The 20,753-nt window shown below is 42.7% G+C and overlaps 1 protein-coding gene across 4 annotated transcripts in view; it reads right to left on the minus strand.

Annotated features, from left to right (window-relative positions):
• The window catches only part of Dmxl2 (Dmx like 2), a 133,564-nt gene that overhangs the window by 56,284 nt on the left and 56,527 nt on the right, over positions 1-20,753 (minus strand). For all 4 annotated transcript variants that reach the window (XM_063248726.1, XM_063248739.1, XM_063248734.1 and 1 more), the window contains 7 exons: positions 14,009-14,187; positions 11,979-12,162; positions 9,363-9,537; positions 2,591-2,830; positions 1,762-2,033; positions 459-1,161; positions 5-126 (listed from right to left, as the gene is read on the minus strand). In XM_063248726.1, the coding sequence (XP_063104796.1) occupies positions 5-126; positions 459-1,161; positions 1,762-2,033; positions 2,591-2,830; positions 9,363-9,537; positions 11,979-12,162; positions 14,009-14,187 (1,875 nt within the window). The remainder of the gene's footprint in view (positions 1-4; positions 127-458; positions 1,162-1,761; positions 2,034-2,590; positions 2,831-9,362; positions 9,538-11,978; positions 12,163-14,008; positions 14,188-20,753) is intronic.

Raw genomic sequence — 20,753 nt, forward strand, 5'->3', positions numbered from 1 at the left:
TTACTGAGGACTCCGGGTCAGACAGTTCATCCAGTAACTTTCTTGCATCTACTACAGCTTGATAGAGTCGCAGGTTTTTGCCATCAGAAGCAACAAAGCAAGCACTTGCAGAATTGCAGTATGTGCCTGAGAGAGGGAAACAGACTTTGGATTACAACGTAGTTTATTTCTCTTATCATACGCTGACATAAGAAACAAATATTCACACTTTTTAGGCCTAATTATGGTTTAGAATTGCAATTAATCAACAGGCTTAAAATTATTAAGCAAAATTTCAGCAGAAAAAATAGATTATAAGAAAGAAAAGATTACAGGCAAACTTTTAAAATTCATAAAATAAGACCAGCACCTACATTTTGAATACTACTAAAAGGTACCCTAATAATGACAAATGTAAACCATTCTGTAGCTAACAGTATAAAAGCCCCTATAATTTCACAATTTAAATGAATACTTACCAAGACAATAACTGGGAATAAGGGTTGGAAGCCAAGCCACATTGGAGAAAGCTGATGTGTGCAGAGAGTTGATCCGAGCCAGTTCCGACACTCCACCAGTGTAGGACAGAGGTCCTATTGGGTCCACCCGCCACAGAATCAGCTCACTGTAGATTGCGTTTGGGTCATGAAATGTGCGAGTGGCCGCGTTCCTAAGAGGCTGCTTTGACAAACCTTTTGTGTGCCTTATGGGATCCGCTAGTCTACCTAACTTACTGTCTGAGTCCCACTGGCAGTCGGAATCAGGCGTCAACAGGGCATTATGATGGGAAGACGTCAACAACAGTGGCAAAACTGAGTGGCACGCTAGGTCATTGAGGTGAAAGCGGTGACCGCAGTACCGGAACTTGTGGGACACAGTTAAAACAGTGGTGAAGGCAGACTTGTCAGCAAAAGTGACAGCCCATTGGTTGAGAGAGCCATCGATGTGCTTAGAGACCATCATCACTGTGGGGTCCAGCATGGTCAAGCTCACGTTGTGGGCCCTTGAGGAGGGCTGCGACCTGCAGGGACTGTCCCCTGAGAGCAGCTCCTGCGGAGGCGAGGGCGAGCTGCGGAGGGAGTCTTTCGCGACACTCACACACGCATACATCATGATGTTTTTACTCAGGGAGCTTGCATCACTTGAGGGAAATGCAACAGGAATTCGAGAAGAAAAAGAAACCTGAAAAACACAAGCATGTAACTCAGTGTGAGCAGTTTGCCCTCTCTCAAAAGTCATCTTCCTAAGACACTTTGAAGTGCCAAATCTCAACTTCCTAGCAAGAAACATCTTTTTCAACCTCTTTATGATTGAAATCTCTTTCTTCAGTTTAGGTAGTACTTCAATATTTATAGCCTAAGATGAAACACAAAAAATTTCAAATGCCTTGCTTTACATAAAAAAAAAAATCACAATCACAGATTTAAATTGGAATAGAGCTGAGAACCAGAGTAACACAGGTTAATACAGCTAACAAAAGTGAGGAGAGGAGTAGAGAGGCTCATCTTGAGTCACATTTTGCAGATTCTTAATTTTATTAAAAATATTAATGCCTATAAAATTAGTATACATTTTTCTCAAATATTACCAAAAAATCCAAAATTCACTTTCTTGAACTAGGTCTGCAGGATGTATGGTCACTGAGCCCCTTGGGAAAAGTAAGTATTCTTTTCTTAGTTATTTATCAAAAATAAGATTTTTTAGTAATTCTGAAAACCTCCTAAATCTACATGGTATCTATTTCCCAAAGAAATGTAGTAATTGCTTCATCTGGAAATATACCTGGACTTGTCTAAATATCCCAGGGTTATATTCATCCAAATACTTTACGTGCCACACTAGAAAGGTGCCGTCTACAGGGTGTATGGTAAAGAGCATGTCAGGGTTCTTATTCCACTCTGTCAGCAGCATCTCCATCTTGCGGTCCAGCAGGACTGTGGGCAGGGGCACTGGGATGCTGGGCCGGGAGCAGGCCCTTGGGCTGCCCTCACGCTCTCCATCTTCATGCTCTGATGAGCCTGTGCCTCCCTCCGATTCTCTATCCAGTGATAATTCTGAATTGGAAAAGACATTTATCAGAATGTACCCTAAATAATACTATAAAGATAATTTACATATTGGACTACAAATAGCGTAAGATCTTCGGATACTATAAACCCCTTTCCAATTTATGGTCAAGAAAACTGTTTTCTTATTTGAACTGAAAATTACTTCATTTATTACTCTTAGATAAACCAAGATTTCACTTACATTTTTAATGTTATGTTTAGCAAATCCTGTTACCCCAAAAATGATATGGCTTCCATAGTCATGTATTATGTAAGACCTGGGTTCAGTGTCCAGAACCACAAAACACACACACACACACACACACACACACACACACACGTATGCACGCGTACACACAGATATACACACATCCACACACACACACACAGTGCAGTGATGTCTGCAGGACCCGGCACAGTGCCTGGCCCATGCTAGGTGCTTGGTATGTCACTACGGGCTACGAAACATGAAGAGGACGACAAGCAGGGAGGGCACCAAACTATAAGAAACACAGCAACATGCAGACCTCAGAAACAGAACGCTCTGGGCACGGGTTACTAACCATGGTCTAGCTTCATGCGCAAGCCCCGCTCCCTTTCCTCTTGTGAACGTGCCTCATCTTCTCTGTCTGCATCATCACTTTCATGATCTAAATGTTTTTCAGAAAGTTTTCGCAACTGATGCATGAATATTTCAGTTGAAGATGTAAAATGAAACTCCTTGTTGTTTAACCAATGAACAACAAACCCCCCATTTCCATCATCAATGTTAAATGCAGTGCCAACCAGGGCATTTGGGATATCTGCAGAAACAAAGAACAGTAGATTCCAACATGATTCTTTAGTTTCTTTAAAAATATAACAAATGCTGATAATAACTAGTTCTATACATATGCAGAAAAGGTGCCAAACAACAAGTCGACATGACTGTAGCAAGATCTGTCAAATCTTTAACTGAGTTTCATGGTAACTAGAAATTTGAAGAACTAATGGCACACACTCTATGAAATTGCAGTACTAACTTAAAAACTAAACATACCAATACGTAAGTTTTTTCTGAATCCTGTTTTGAGGACAGAAGGATGAGAAAGGAAAGGCAGAAGAAAAGCAATGAAACAAGAAATAGCCAGAGAAGCTTAAATATAAATTCGTGTCAGTATTAGGAGAGCGCTTTTACTTCTCTCAGACAGGCTGATAGTGTTCCCATCCTGCGAGTGAATGTCCTCCTGCACAGGAGACGCCTGCTGAGTGTGTGAGGGACACGCTGTGCCAAGTGCATCCTGGTCTGAAAACACAAGGAGAAACTTCCATTCCCACAGCGGGAACATACGTGCACACAGGCGTGCACAGGAGTAAAGCAGCTGCACATGCCGTTCACAACTGTGGCATCCACACGAAGGCCCTGGAAGTGCAACTCCCTGTGTTACTGTGACTGTGGGGATGTCTGAAGGAAAACACCTGGAGGAAGGGAAGGCACACTCAGAAGCACAGCAGTACCTCTCCACTGAAGTACATGACAGACATGATACAGAATAATCCACATAAAACTGCCTAAGTCAAAACAACCCCTTTAATTTCAATCTACATAGTGAACAATGCATTCTATAATTAATAGCAGTATTAATGCTCTACATGCTTCTTTGCAATTCCTAGATGATAATTCTGATTTTATGGTAAAGATGAAATAAATCATATAAAATAAGAGTTGGAAATTAACGATTCTGTAAAACACCACATTACCTATGGATCTGTGTACACTAGAAATGCTGAACCCAAGTCAAGATGGACAAATGCTCAAGAGTGAAAAACATTCTAAAAGAAGAAATTCTAGAAGAAAACTGAAAAACAATATTGAAACTCACACTTTTTTGACAAGGGACTGATGCAGATTACAGTTTAAAGAAAAATGGTAATAAAATGCAGTTTTAGAAGAGTCTGAATTTAAATATGAGTATCATATGACACTATTTATCCATGTTCTGTGCATCCCATAACAGTACTATGATTATGCAGACAATTTTCTTTTATCAGAAAACACATTATGGCTGAACACAGTAGTGTACACCTGTAGCCTCAGCCACTGAGTCTACAGTGAGCCTCAGCCACTGAGGCTACAGTGAGCCTCACCCAGGCTGAGATAGAAGGATTCCATGTTCATGGCCAGTCTGAACAATTTAGCAAAACCTTGAATCAAAATTTTAAAAATTTAAAAGGCTGGTGACAGAGTTCAGCTCCAATGGATCCAATCCTCAGCAGGGAAAGGGGACTGAATTCAGTCAGTGGCCTTCTCTTTGATCCATGATTTAACAGAACTTTTATTTCTGAAAATTTTTTAATCTGGATAAAATGCAGTATCCCAACAGCTTCAGCTGTTGCCGAAGCTGCCTCAAGACAATCACAGGTTTCATTTTCCTCTGCATACCCTCCCATGCATCCAAGTCTAAGTGCACACCCTAATCTCACACTGCAAGCACTGTGTGCTCAAGAGAGTACACCTTTCTCTGTCAAGCACCCACCGCATGTCATCTTCACCAGATGAACCAGAATCTTGGTCTGAAAGTCAACCTCAGAGCCCAGCCATCGCTCACCCAGAGCCAACAGCCACAGCCTCAGATCACTCCATCTGGGCACCTCAGGCCAGGACAAGCAGAAAGCAAGTCCTGACTGCAAAGGGCTGCAGGGCAGGACCTGCTCCAGCCTCCTGCTTCTCCACCAGCAAGAAATGAAATTGCTAGCAAGAGATTTCACATGCTTGTTATACAAAGCCGTAAGTACCCCACTGGTACTTCACAGCACATCTCCACTGGCTTGGCTATACTGCCAGTGCTCCAACAGCTTCAGGAGGGGAAGCCACTGTCCTGGACAGCACATACCCAGAGTCACTGCTAAGAACCGCTTCTGCACCTCCTCAACACTGTCTTTGTACAAGCAAACATTCAAAAACTCCTCCACATTCTGTCACAACAGACCTCCATTTCAATGAAATGTGACTATGCTTATAAAAATACAGGTCGAGGGCCACACCGGGTCTGGGAGGAGCTGACCCAACCAGCCAACCAGCCAGTATTCTGGTAAACTGTGCAGGCCATGTGGGGACCAGGAAGAGAACAGGGAGATAATGCCTTCCCGTGAGCCTGCCGGGGCGTGGGCTAAGAATCACCAACACCTCCATTCCCCTGAAAGCCACCGGCTGGTTTGAAGGACAGGCTGAGTTGATAGCAACTGAGGTACACAAAGCAACTCAAGGTTTATATCGGTTGTTTGACTTTGCAGGCCTGAGGCTGGCGGTCTGAGCATCCATAAGAAGCATAACAGTATACAATATAGCAACCATGGGGAATTTCCTTCTATCTAGTTTTTGAAATCCCGTATTATTCTGTTTTGTTTTGTTCCAATTAACTGTTTTGGTTTATTGAATATTTTATTTTGACTGGTTTTATTCTGTTTTGCTTTGGTTTGATTTTGCCATATCTGATGGAATGGACAACTATATATATACACACACACACATATACGACAGATAAGTCCACTAATCTGTTAGTTCATCAAAAAGATCAGCTTGTTGGGAGCCGCCTACACCGGTCGCCTTACTTGGCGGATGCAGGGCCTGTGGGTGGGAGCGGAGCCTGAGCTAGATTGCCCCTCCCATCGAGTGAGTCAAGTTGGCGCCTGCTTCCTGCCCCCTGATTGTGCTGGCGACTTAAACAACCCGCTCTGTAAGATAGTCTGCCTAGCAACAGCTGATGTTAGCCAGTCAGCCCGCATCGCGCGCTTTGAACTGATTGGCTACTGTTGCCCTATAAAAGTGAATGCCTTTCCCGCCACGAGAGGAAGCACAAAGAGGGATAGAGAAAGTCCACCGGCAAGAAAGGGCTGGTGGCAGAGAGGAGGCCTCGCGGGGCCCACGTGGAGACAAATAAAGGCAAGGTTGCACACTATCAGAATCTGTCGCGTGTTCTTCCTGCAGGCCGGGAGCGACATCGACATTTGGTGGCCCGTACGGGGACTGATCAACCCCGAGACACGGCGGTGGTGTGCAACGCTCCAGCGTGGTGCTGCCGGACAGGTGAGTTGGGGATAAGCCTGGGCTCTGGGTGGCACGCACCTACAGGGCTTTTAGACTCCCCTCAGGCTCACGCGTAGGTGACGGGTTCTTTAAGTCACACGCGGTGAGTTACAGCCCTTAGAGGTTGAGGATGGGTAATTTACCGAGCGCGGAGGCGCGGCCCTTGGTAAAGGCCCTTAGGAAGCTTTTAAAAGCTAGAGACCTCAGGGTAGGTCAAAAAACACTGAAACTATTCATAGCAGAGGTAGATAGGGTGGCTCCCTGGTTTTTACCCACAGGGCATTTAAACCTGCCGTCATGGGACAAGTTAGGCGGGGACCTCGCCTCGGCGGAATTGGGAGGCGATATTTCGCCGGCTATTCGCCCCCTGTGGGAAATGATACATGCGTGCCTTGACTCCTATGCCGAGTTGCGCCGCGAATTGTGTGCGTGCGCCGCTCGAAAAAAGCAGAGAGAGAAAAAAGGGCCCCCGAGCGCTCTCTGGCGGGGAGGAGATAGAGAGCCATCCGCTCCGCCCTGGAGCTCTTCTCCAAAAGCGGCTCCCCGCCGAGAGGCCGCTACAGGGAACCCTCCCTTCTCTCAGCCGGCACAGGAAGTGACGCCCCGTTCCACTCTGTCGCGACCGCCGTCCTATGACGTTGCGCTGCGGGGCGGACGGTATTTTCATGGGCGGCTACTCTGCCGAGCAGGCTGAGAAAAACGCCGGTCGAGGAAACGGGGGCTGGGGATTTAGCTCAGCGGCATAAGCGCCTGCCTTGTAAGCAGGCAATCACGAGTTCGATCCCTGGCACCGATAAAAAAAAAAAAAAAAAAAAAAAAACGAAAAAGACCAAAAATAAAAAAAAAAATAAAAAATAAAAAATAAAAAACAAAAAGGGGGAGTAAGCCAAGGCCTGCCTCCAAAGGCACGGTTATCTATGGCATGACAATGGATGGGCCCGGATCCGGTGGTTAGCTGGAACCGAGGCGCGGTTTGTGTTTTTCTGCAGGAATCGAGACGAGAACCACTGTGGGTCCCAGAGAGGTTGACGCGACAAGTCCCTCGACTGAAGATCAGGCCTGTTCCACCAGGGGCCAACCGCAGACCCAACAACAAGATGAGCCCTAAAAGAACTGCAGGACAATCCCTTTTTGGGGAGCCTGGAATGGCTTGCTCCCCTATGTTTTACCATTGTTAGGTCCCCTGTGCTCCTTGCTTCTGCTCTTACTTGTAGGACCATTCTTGCTCCGATGGGTTACATCATTTATTAATGGGCGCCTTGCGGCGGCCTGGCGTCAAGTACGCCTGGTTGCCCATGCGGCCCTGGCAGCAGCCCGTGATGGGCACAATGACCCCCAGGCTTACGCATGGCTCGCTCGACTGGCCTACGACCGGGTCTAGGTGTGGCGGGTCTTCCGCATTCCTTCCCTAATGACACCACACAGCAGGGTAGGTGAGTCAATGACGGGTAAGAGCGTGCCTCCCCAGCATGACTCGACCTAAGCCAGGCCCTACCCCATGGCGCACGAAAGCCGCTGGATTACTAGAATCTGCCCAGATCTAGATGCCTCTCCGAGGGGATCACACGGAGGGGCATGAGTGCATGCCTATGTGCATCCAGGTTCCGTCCAGTTCACTCCTGGCCCTGGAAAAAGGACGAGGGTCTCAAGGCCTTGGCAGACCCGGGGGCGGCCGACCAGGGTCCAAGCCAAGGGCCTACGGTGGGCCTCAACACAGGGCATAAGCCTCTGCACTCGATCCAGGGCGGGCTGCGATGCATACATTCATTCAAAGTAAATAAAATAGGGGGAGATGTTGGGAGCCGCCTACACCAGTCGCCTTACTTGGCGGACGTAGGGCCTGTGGGTGGGAGCGGAGCCTGAGCTAGATTGCCCCTCCCATCGAGTGAGTCAAGTTGGCGCCTGCTTCCTGCCCCCTGATTGTGCTGGCGACTTAAACAACCCGCTCTGTAAGATAGTCTGCCTAGCAACAGCTGATGTTAGCCAGTCAGCCCGCATCGCGCGCTTTGAACTGATTGGCTACTGTTGCCCTATAAAAGTGAATGCCTTTCCCGCCACGAGAGGAAGCACAAAGAGGGATAGAGAAAGTCCACCGGCGAGAAAGGGCTGGTGGCAGAGAGGAGGCCTCGCGGGGCCCACGTGGAGACAAATAAAGGCAAGGTTGCACACTATCAGAATCTGTCGCGTGTTCTTCCTGCAGGCCGGGAGCGACATCGACATCAGCTTGTGCTTTGTTTTATTGTTTGATCATTTTTATGCCTAAATCTTGTAATCTGTACTCTGAAGATAACAATATGCAATATATTAACCAGTATTAATTTCCTATTATTTTGTTTTGAAATTCTATTATCGTAATTTTTATTCTTTTTTGTTGCTGCTGTTTTAAATTAAAAAAAAAGAAAAGAAAGAAACTAGGAATAGAGGTTCCATTTGACTAGCTATTTCCCTCCTTGGTATCTTCCTGAAAGAATTAAAAGCATCATACCACAGCAATACATGCATAACCATATTCACAGTGGCACAGTTTGTAAAGGACAAATCTTGGCAACAGCCCAAATGCCTATCAACCAATGACTGGATAAAGCAGACGTAGATTTTTTCATAAAGTAGAGTACCACTCTGTCATAAAGAAGGGTAAGCTTGAAATATTTTAGTAAATGGATGCACCTTGAAACCATAATCTTAAGTGAAATAAATTAGGCACCCAGGTGTAAATACCACATTGTTTGTGTATAAATAAGGACCAAAACATATACTATTTCACATACTGTGAAACAGGAAGAAAATGTTCAAATGGAAAGGGCACAAAGAAGGGGAGAGAAAAGAAAGGAAAAGAAAAAATGAGGAAAGCCGAAAAAAATGGAAACAAAGTTTTTATAAATGGGGAGAGATGATGAATTAAAGGGAGGGCAGGGGAGTGGGAAAAAAGAGACAAGTTATATTATGTACAAGAACAAACTGCCCATAAGGAATATGATCATTAAATATATCTAAAATGTATTAATAAAATCTCATTTAAAAGTATATAATAAAATAAAATCTCATGAGATCACCTATAAAAAAAAGAAAAAGAAGTCATATCTTGAGAATCACAGTTCCAATGTAAGTAATGGTACCAAATATTGTGTCCCCATTCCGATTAAGAAGTATTTAGAAGGTGACATAAAATAACATACACTTATGAGACTGGTGAGAATAAAATCAGCCCCACTCTCCAATGTACATTTATTTCAGCATATTTACAAGAAAGAAAATGCGCCGTCCCTAACCTGTGGCGGGGTTGACGCTCGCAGCAATGTGGAAGTGGCACAGGGCGTTAGCATGGTGGGAAATGTGTCTCTGGACTTCATGCGTGGCCGTCTGGTCGGGCATCAGCTCAGTGTGAGTGACTAGGACAGAAGATCTCCGCTGTCCCTTCCGCAAATTCTTCAAATGGTGTATCGTCTAAATCAGAAGGACAGCTGCTGAGCCCGACTCCACGAAGTTATTAAATGCCAAGCGGAAAACTCTTTTTGTGGTACTAGATATGGATTCTGTTACCTCCTGCATGCCAGACAAACACTCCACCTCTGAACCCGTCCCTAAAGAACTCTAAACTATCAAGGACTTTAAGATTTTCCTCCCTGTAGACCGAGTACCGTTAAGAACCTACTTGCTAAGAGTCAGCACCAAGGAAGGCCTCCTCACAGGGCTGATGCAAACTGAGACCTCGGCTCACGTGCCTCTGCATGGGGTACCTGGGCCGGGCCAAGTGTCACCTGGGTGACCTTCCTTCCACAGCATGACCCCACCCACAGCACCACTCCCTCAGTCTGTCACCCCAATGCCATCTTCTACAATAATCCCCCTTCCTTCTACTGTGCTCCCCAGTCACTTAAAAAGATTATAACACATATCAATTCTCTCTCCAGTAAAGTAACATTCTGGACTTCTTCAATTTCAATTTTAATGCCTTTTCCTATAGAAAACAGTGTCAGTTCAAAGATACAGTCTCCTATGGAGCTGCTTATTTTTTAGACCTCCTGGGTCCAAATTGCCCAGTGAATTATTTCAATAGATTTTTTTTGTTTTGTTCTCTTTGTTTTTTGATACAAACAAGGTCTCACTTGTGGAGATCCTCCAGCTTCAGCTTTCTGAGTGCTAGAACTATAGGCATTCACTACCATGCCTAGCTTCAATAGGTTTTTAACATGTACCATGATTTTAAACTAGACTGGCAAGGTTAATCTAACAATGGCTGATTATTTTCTCTTAGAAACAAAAAGAATAATTTAAGAATATACCGTTATATAGACCCAGCAGTTAGGAGTTATATAGGAGAGGATACTAGAAAGTAAAACAGTTCCTGAGTCAGATAAGTGACCTTTTTCTTTTAAAACTCATCTAAATATTATTAATAACACTATTACAAGACAGTAAAAAAAAAACCTGTCAAATCATTGATTACATGTTTATTTATGTTTTTGTATTATTTTATATACCAGCTGGTAATACAATAATCGTTTGTTTTATTTTATGTACTAGCTGGTAATACAAAATCATTTGAGAAGCAATTTATTGTAGGATAGAAAGTTGTCTAAAACCTCAGTCTCCTAAGTCTTACATGTAATTGGGAAATTAAATTTATAGAAGTATATATAAATGATCTTAAGAATCTAGTTAACCCTTTGATCCACTATTTTTCAGGATCAAAAGACAATTTGAGGTGTTCTGACCTGTACTTTTAATTCTCTTTATGACTTCAATATTGAAAAACAGTACAAACAGTGCCCAGTGACACAGAGCTGCCTGCTTTACAGAAAACCTGAAAGGACCATACCCTCAAGCTACTGAACTTGTGAAGTTTTTCTGCTTGGCAGCAAAGCAACAAAGTGTGGCCACACAACCATGAAACATTAAGGTAAACAGACAATGTACACATGTAATCAGTAATGGAGAGAGACATTAGAGCACATGAAATATATCAAAGCAAGTTACAGTAATTTCTATTTGACAGAACCTCAATCTTATAAAGAAAAATTTATATACACACATGACTAGAATGGTTAGATTATAAATTTCACAGCTTTTTTTTCCTTTCTTTAATCTAATCCTAAAAACATGCATATATTCCTCATGTAGCAGAAACAATTAAAAGGAAAAATTAGCCTATGCTTACTATCAAAAATTTCTGGAAATTCTGTTCATTTTGTTTTATTTCTTAATCACACTAAGGACAGTGCTTTACGCTATATTATAAATAATCTAATTTCTTATAAAGCACTGTCATTTCATGCTACATTTCATGCTACATTTTAAAAATGCAAATTATTTCACTTTCAAAATATTTAACTATGAAAAATATATACCAATATTTTCTGTTTTAATAACTATTCTTAAGAAAAATAATCATTTTAATTAAAATAACAGTAAAATTTAGCTTGGCATGGTGGTGCACACCTGTCATGCTAGCACTTGGAAGGCTGAAGCAGGAGGATTGCTATGAGTCTGAGACCAGCTTGGGCTACATAGTTAGTCAAGGCCAGTGCGAACTTCACAGTAAGACTCTGTCTCAAAAACAAAACAAAACAAAATGACCTGCCTAAAACAGTAAATTAATCTTCATGAAACCAAAATCAGATTTGATCACAAGTTATTAAGACCTTCAGACTTTCCCTAATCAAAGCCACGTACTCCTACAGATCTTGGCACCCTAACATGCAATGAGAGATTACTATTATGCTGCTCCCTCGGACTACACCTCTGAAATGACCACTCTTTTGCACTGGTTATATAGCTGCCCCACAAGCATCAATGAGAGCTACCGCTGCAAACGCCATCCTACGTGAACCACACACCATCTGCCCCTAGGCTGTGACCTCCCAGCTCATCTTAAACAACAATACCTCCAGAGCATGCTGGATCCTGTCTTTGTGCCTTCCAGCATGAGAGAGAGGGCTGGCGACGCTGGAAGTGGTGGTCTCACAGATCTGCTCACCCATAAGACAGTCTTCTGGCAGGAGGGTTTCTGCCCAGAGCCGGCACACACCATCATGGCATGAAGTTAGTAACACGTTACAGACAGAGCCCCTGACAACAAAAGAATTGAGCAGCAGTTGCTATGGAAGAAATACCACCAATTAATTAAAGACTATTAATATTGGTTCATCATACATAAGGAGGACATTAGCATAAAACAGTAACCAATCGAAGAGCTTGAAATCATAGAGTACAAAGTCACCGCATGCATCATGAAGATCAGGATATGGTCAGGACAAAAGCAACAGAAAGAAATGCGTGTCTGTGCACGTGCTACTTGAAAACTAGAGCTTGGCAGATGCAGTATCAGCATCTTCTAAACAAAACTAGGCAGCACAAGAAAGCATAACCACTGTAAGCTACAGTGTAGTCCTAGAAAAAGATCATTCAATGCCAATTAAATGATCTGGCTTACAGCAGCAGTTTACCATAATCCAAACAGTTACAAATAGCTAAAGACACATCTTCATCATTAAGCTGTAAAGAGGACATCATTGCAAACTGCAAATCAATGTACCCTCAGTTAAAGTAAGTACAAATGTCATAGCATGAAGAAGCTGAAGCACTCTTAACTGCTAGGAGAGGCTGTGCCAATGAATGTTCTGCCACTTTGTGCAGTAGGAAGCGACACACATTCTCCCTTAAGCAGCTAGGGATTGATGCTCCTTGGTGAGGAACAAAAACATCTTTTTTCCTTTAAAAATGCTTACATAGCCAGGGATATGGCTCAATGGCACAGCGCCTACCTGGCATGAGTTCAATTCCCAGCACCCCAAAAAAAAGCTTACATAGAATTTGACTCAATTAAAAGTTTAAAAACTACTGCACAAATGTTTTCAATAGATGCAAATAAACATTCATTCCCTAAATGATACAGTGTAACACTGATTTTCATAGCACTGAGACTGTACTAGGTATTACAAGTAGTCTAGAGGTGATTTACAATAATGGGAGGAGGTGTGTGATGTAAACACTGCACCATTTGATATAAAGAACATGAGCATCTGATGATTGTAGCACCTTCAGGGAATCCCAGACCCAATTCCCCAGGGACACTGAACGACAACAAAGAACACTTTGAAACAAGCATGGTGGAGCACGCTTGTAACCCAGCATGGTAGGGTACAGCTGGAGGTTTACTTGAGCCCAAGTTTGGATCAGCTGGGAAGAACAGGAAGACACTGTCTCAAAGAAAAAGAAATTTTAAAAAGGAACAGCTTGTGATTAGCATGGGGAGAACATGGCATTTAATGGAACACTGATAAAAATCTTTTTAAAAAAAAATCCTTTAAAAAGGTCCCACTGTTGGGTCTAAGATCAGAAAAGCACAAGCTGGCCACTTTTCCCACTACCACATGTCTATCAGCCTACATACCGTTGACAGTTTTTGGCCATGTTACTTGTGCTCAATGTATGCTTTCTTGTCACTTGCAAACACACTCTTCTGGCCCTGTAGCTACTACCCCAGGTACCAGCCAGCACTACCCGGCACACACTGTGCGGAACACTTCAGACTCACAAAGGCACTTTAGTTTCACCACAACTCTGAAGCAGTGCTTGCTACCCTACACACCCTACAGAGGAGAAAGCTGAGATAGCACTTAAAAATGAATCACAAAGCTAGGCATGGTGGTGCACGCCTGTAATCCCTAAATTCAAGAGGCTGAGACAAGAGAACTGTTGCAAGTTCAAGACCAGCTTGAACTACAGAGGGAGTGCAAGGCCAGCCTAACCTGCATAGTAAGACCCTATCTCAAAAAGACAAAAAAGTTCCAAGCTCACAAAGCTAGTGACAACAGCTGGGCTTCAATTCAGAAAGCTGGATATGGGTTTTACTTGTAGTATTGCTATAAACATGTAAGCATACAATTAAAGTGCCATGACATGTACATCTTACCTGGGCATATACTTGCTGGTTTTACGCCAGGAAAAGCCTGTCACTGCTCGAGGATGTGCCAAGTAAACGAAGGAGAACTGGGTGGAGGACTGCCTCCGTTTCACTTCGTGATGGTCCTGAGGTACGATTGAAGACTTCCAACCAGTCGTGGGGTACCACACTTTCAAAAGACAGTCATCCTACAAAACAGTTACATCAACATTCAATTACTGTGTACATACACAATTCAAAATGTAAGTGTTGTCAAGTTTTTCAAAGTTAAGATATAGTGTGTCTAAATACTAACTGTGACCCATACATAGGACAGAACCACACCTGAAGTGCCATTTGTTGCTCTGAAGAACACTGTTACAGAAGATGGAATGGACAGTGTTTATCAGTAATCTTCTCTGCACACCCTCGAGTGGAGACAGACACCAAATCCCCACAAGACCCATAGATCAGTGAGGAAGGAGCCTGAGCCAGCACTTTGGCTGAGAAGGTGACACGTGGCCCCTGCTCAGTGTGTGAAGGGGCCCACAAGGGTGAAGTTCTGCCTACAGATGAACAAGTTCCTGCTCTAAATCAGGGCGCAGCAAGCTTTTTCTACAAAGAGCCAGACAGCTCTGTGACACGCTTGTTTCTTTTCACAACCCCCTCAAAATGTAAACGCCTCCTTAGTGCACCGGCTCATGGTGTCCTAACTCCTACTCTTCGTGACAAGAAAGCTTCCAGGAGTCATTTCCACGTCCAATTAAGACACTTGCAGATACAAAGAGAAGCTGACTTTATCACTCTACTCAGTTCTGATCATTTTGTCAAAGGCCCTGACCTTTTTAACAGAAATTGTTTACTTTATCCTTGGTAGTGAAAAGTATATGGAGAGAATTAACAAGTATTTACACAAAACTATCAATCTCTAGGAAATACTGAAATGACATATTCTTAAAAAGTATGTGTAGATCCAGTCCTTTCATCTGGGCTAGGCAAAGACTTCTGTATCTTTCAGTCCTGGCATGCACACTCTCCACCTACACCCACAGTGAAATGCAAACTCCAGTAAGGCATCACCTGCTTGGCTCTCTGAACCCCACTGTAAATTCTTTTAAGTGGTTACTCTGAAACAACCACCCAAGTCCTAGCCACTTTCCTCTGGGAGCCTCCTGCATTTCAGCCTCATCCTCATGCAGTCAACAGTGATTCGGTCTGTGGCAATGGACTCAAACAATCTGTATGCTACAAACAATCTCATAGCACTGCCCAATCCCTCGAAAGTCACAAGAATGGTGAGAGCCCCCTAAGCAGTGGTATGCAAGCCCTTATCCCCTCTCCTCCAGCTCCCACTCATCTGTCTGTCACTGTCTGACACTCTCATTAGCAATCAAAATATTCCCAACTACTTAGAAACGAAACAATTCCAGCTTATAAGGAAATGTTTTAAAAATATGAACCATAAAATGAAAAGCACAATGTATCAATATACAAGGGTTACAGTGACATCAGTGCTCAGGAAGAAAGGGACAGCTTTAAATGCTGACCTGAAGGAAGACGAGAGGTCTTCTGCGGTCTAAGGCTTTACCTTAGGCAGTTAATGAAAAAGTGAGTTTTTGGTAGGACCCACTGGAGACAGATCAAAGGAGCCCACGGTGAGTGAAGCCACTGCAAATACAGGTGAGGAAGAATGAAAAGCAACTAGGCTGGGGATTTAGCTCGGTGGCATAAGCACCTGCCTCTCAAGCACTAGGTTGTGAGTTCAATCCCCAGTTCCCCCCCCCCCAAAAAAGCAGCTAAATGAAAAACAAAAAGTAAAGAGAAACCAGAGAATCCAAAGCTAACTGAAAAAAACAATGAAATTGATCATTCTCAATCTAGAATGATCAAAAATGGTTCTAGAGAGACACAAATTACTTATCTCCAGAATAAAAGAGCAGACATGACTACAGATCCTCCAAATATTACCAGCCACGTGAGCAATGCTGGGGATGTAACCAGAGAGGCCCTGGGTGCAAGGACCACCATGAAAGAAGGAAGGGAGGGAGGAAGAAAAAAGAAAGAAAAGATATTATGAGCAAATTTTTTTTGGTACCGGGGATCAAACTCAGGACCATGCTCTTGCAAAGCAGGAGCTTATGCCACTGAGCTAAATCCCCAGCCCCTATGAGCAATTTTATATTTCAAAATTCAGTCATTTAGGTAAAACAAACAAATTCCTTCTGAATTTCCAAAATAGGCAAAGGAAAACATAGAGAACCTAAGTAGACTAACATCTATTGAGATTCGATCAAAATGGCGGCTTGCTAGGGGATTGAGCGAAGAGTCTCTCCAAAGAAATCATACTAGAAGCTAGAATATGACAACATGGAGAGGGCCAGACAAATCAATAGTGATTCTTATTAACCAAGACTAGGTTGCAGCTGGAGAATTTAAAGTCGTGCTGAGACTGTGAACGCTGATAACGGGAGGCTGCAAATCCCGCACCTTTAAATCAACAAACTGACCCATGGACCCAGCAGGAAAAGCTGTGTTGGCTTTCGGTGACTGCGGGAAACTGAGACCCGGGACTCCGAGTAGCAGCCAGGACTGCACCACTGTACCAGAGGAGATCGTAAAAGGCTCTGGAGTTCCAAAGCCAAACACTGCACAGATTTCTGACCGTTCCGCACTGTGCCGGGAGCGCACACTGTGCACCGTTCTGCGCTGTGCTGGGAGTGCGGGAAAGGTGGGTGGCTTGGTGTGCGGTGGACCTGGGACAAGGACCTGCGCCGGACTCTGGTGAGTACTGGGAACCCCGCGGCTACTGGGGTTGGCCAGAGAACATCTTGGAACTGGACAGTGCCCGCCACCACAGGGACATCAATAACACAGAGTCTGGTGGCAGACATTTTAGTGTTGGGCAGAAACTACAGCTCGGTGACATCACCGGGTCCCCCTGTAGGGAGGGCTGGTGGAAGACATCTTGAAATTGGGCAGAGCCTGATTACGTGCTGGCTTCAGCTCCATACAGAGAACTAGTGGGAGACATCTTGGATTTGGGCAGTTCTGCTGTTCTGGTGCTCCTGTCACAGCAGAGGTCTGGAAGAGAACAGCTGGGATTTGGGCAGAACCCTGTGCCATAGTGACATTAGTCAGCTGCTTCTGGTACAAAGAGAACTGGCAGGAGCTACTGGGGCTAACCCAAGCCTCTGCTTGGGGCCCAATAAGCGGATACAAAATAGTCACAACTCAGTGACATCCAGAAAGTACAGCCTAATTTACGGATTAACTGGCACAGAGGCTGGAGACTAGCCTGTACCGCCCCTGCATCCCAGCCTACCCCAGATAACAGCAAATTGGGGAGGACAGCAAAAACTCAAGTCAGCACGCTTCTGAAAGGCCCTAAGCAATTTGAAGAGGACCAGAGAACCCCAGAACAGTCTGAAAGAAACCAGAAACATGACAAGAGATAAAAATAAAAAAAAATCCCCAGCTGCCCAACATGAGAAAATAAGTCCAGGAGAAGTAAACACTGAAGAGAACAAGCACAGTAACCATCCACTGCTCGACACAGCATCAGCCGAAATTAAAAAGTACCTACATGATCTCATAGAGGAATTTAAAGCTGTACTCCTGATCCAAGTGAGGCAAGATATAAAGAGATTAATTAAAGAAATGACAAGCCCCGCCCAAGAGAACACAGATGGAAGAACTGAGGAAATCAGAAAAGAAAGAGAAACTTCTGAAGAAGAATTTAAACATAACTTAGAATACATGAAACAGATCCAAAGAGAATACCAGGAAACTAAAAACTCCATTGAACACTGGCAAAATGCCTTGACAGAAACTAAAGACAGCCTTCTGAAACTTGAAGAGAGATTTATGGCATATCATCGTGAAAGAAAAAGCCTCTTAAAAATAACAAGGAACCAGAAAGAAGCAATTCAAAAACTGGAAGATGACAAAAAGATACATAACTTAAGAATAAAGAATGTGAGTGAGGAAGCAGGAACAACCAAAAATGAAATACAAAAAATATTCACAAATATATTAAAGCAAAATTTCCCAGGTATAGCAAAAAGAAATGATATCCAGATAAAAGAGGCATACAGAACACCAGCTACCTACAACCAAAACAGATCTACGCTTGGACATATAATAATCAAGATTCCAGAAATCCACCACAAGAGCAGAATATTAAAAGCAGCCAGAGAAAAGATGCAGATTACCTACAATGGGAAAACTATCAAAATAACAGCAGACTTATCAACACAAACTCTTAAGTCAAGAAGGGAGTGGGGAGAAATATTCCAAGTCCTGAAAGAAAAAAATATGCAACCAAAGTTCATATACCCATCAAAACTCTCTCTAAAAATTAATGAAGAAATAAGATATTTTCAAGACAAGGAGGAACTGTGGGAGTTCGTGGTCACCAATCCAACCCTACAGAGAACGCTGAAGGACATTACAGAGAAAGAGAGGAAGAGATACCAGGATTCCAGCAACAGTGGCAGAAAGGCCTCAGTGAATGGGGAAGACAATGGAATGAGGGAATAAGGTGGACAAATTATAGCAGAAAAGTGGAGTAGCAGACATGAGGCAGAGACGGTAAGCTATAGTCTTTAGTATAGACAGCTCTGAAACTATATTTAAAAAAAAAGGCAGAGGTCATTGTTAATGGTATATAACGATTTAAAAGACACAGTAGTCCTATTGCCATATTTAGTTTGAATTTAATTTGTTCTGGTCTGTCCACTCATGTCAGATTTGAGGGCACAGACATCTTGACCCAAAAATAGCAGGTTATACCATGGTAACTATCCTTACTTTCCTATTAACTTAAACTGAAATCCTGTATTTCTTACATTGTCTTACTTTGACTGATCTTAATTGAATCTGAATCATAAGACTATGGGTTGGCCTTGGCTGATTTTATTTGAAATTGGTATGCTTGTTAGTATCAACCCTAAAAGTAGAGGCAACTACTCTGAGGATGACAAGATGTAAAGGATATCCATACAGGTATTAATTAGTAACAGCTCTCAAATCCTACAATGCTGTCAAAGTTAAGTTTTTATAAAAATAGGTGATACTATGTTTAACTATAATAAGCCAGTGTTGTGGACAAATCTATTGAAAATAACAAGAGAAAACATAGTAGCTACGGAAGATCATTTATATTGTGGTCTTATATGTCTTATCCATTGCATGTTTTTCTAGGAAATTGTTTTGCTGTCTTGCTATGACTTGGTTTTCCCTATAATACAGAGAGGATAGATATATATGTAGAAATTCACACATGGGTTTTTTTTTAATTATTTACGGGAACAGATTCTATAATGCAAGATGTAAGGAACAGATACTCTGAGGAAGAGACGCTGAGAAACCCGAGGCTTATTTTGTAGCATTATAATATAAATTCTAGCAATCTATTGTTCGCTGATTAGAATGACATTGGACTGGTTTCTTGAGTTCAATTTCAGCATATGTAGAGATGGGGCCAGCTATCACAAAGAGAATGAGAGATGTGATAGTAGTTACTATTGTCTTCCCTAATTTGGAACTTGAGGACCTAAAAAGCCTTCATCATCCTGTAATGATTTGATTAGTTCTATAATATGCAATAAGTATATAAAGTGGGTGAAGATAGGGACAACTATTTGTAAGAAACTAGAGATAGTTAGATAATGAAGATCTCCAATGGACTTGCTTTGAAATCTGTATTTCTTTAAACTGTTTTTTTTTAAATGTTCTGTTCTGTTTTGATATGTTTAATCTTACCCTCTTTGAGATGTAAAACAAATGTGTAGGACTGATAACCATATTACTGAGCTTTTGTTCGATCATAGAGCAGAACGGTTTGTAGTGTCACTTTTTGAATGTCATTCTAAATACTTTAATTCTATAACCTGAACAGCTATTTCTAAGATGACAATGTGTAACTTATCAACCAGCAATTTCTTACCGTTTGTTTTTCTGTAATTTTGTATTATTTCTACCCTTTTTTTTAATCTCCATGTATTTTTTTGTTTCCTTTTCTTTAAATAAAAAAAAAAAAAAAAAGACTAACATCTATTAAGAACGTTTGTTGTAGGCATACTCCGAAATCAGCCTGAAGCTTTGGAAAAAGGAATTCTGAAAACCTAAGACCCTAGACCCAAAAGACCTCCCCAGTGAACTTCAACGCACACACCCTACACCCTGGGCAGCTGCACCGCCAGGGAAACCTAGGAAAGCGCATTCCAACCAACAGGGAGAGAGCACAGAGCAGCTGCTGCCAGAACCAGCAGGGCAGCAAACAGGGAGGGTGAAGGCTGCCTTCTAAGACCACAGGAATGTCCTGCAGCCCGATAGTAACAGCTAGATGGGTCTTCAAATTTGTCAAAAACCATTGACATACACTTGAAATATATTGTTTTATGTAAATTATACCACAAAGATTCATCTACAAGGAATTTTTAATAGAAAAAAGAGATGCATTTGGAGTTCATAGGAGTTGTCTAAATTTAGATTCCAGTATACTTACTCATGTAACACAGAACTATGTCACTTTCATAAAAGAACACAGACATCTGAGAACTGATATGAAGCCTACCTACAATACATAGGAAAATCAGGCCAAGAACCTGATCTCATTTGAGGTTGTGTATGCACACATACTTGTACACATTCACAAGGAGGCACAGAGTCTGAAAGAGTACACAGCATATGAACAGAGAAATGAGGGCCGCTTCTGACTGTGAGCTGTGCTGGCTGGCAGGGGAATTTAATTATCTCTGCACATTTTTAAATA

The sequence above is a fragment of the Cavia porcellus genome, unplaced genomic scaffold, assembly GCF_034190915.1.
Source record: "Cavia porcellus strain 051 isolate PalLab524CR breed Dunkin Hartley unplaced genomic scaffold, mCavPor4.1 scaffold_1, whole genome shotgun sequence".
NCBI lineage: Eukaryota > Metazoa > Chordata > Mammalia > Rodentia > Caviidae > Cavia > Cavia porcellus.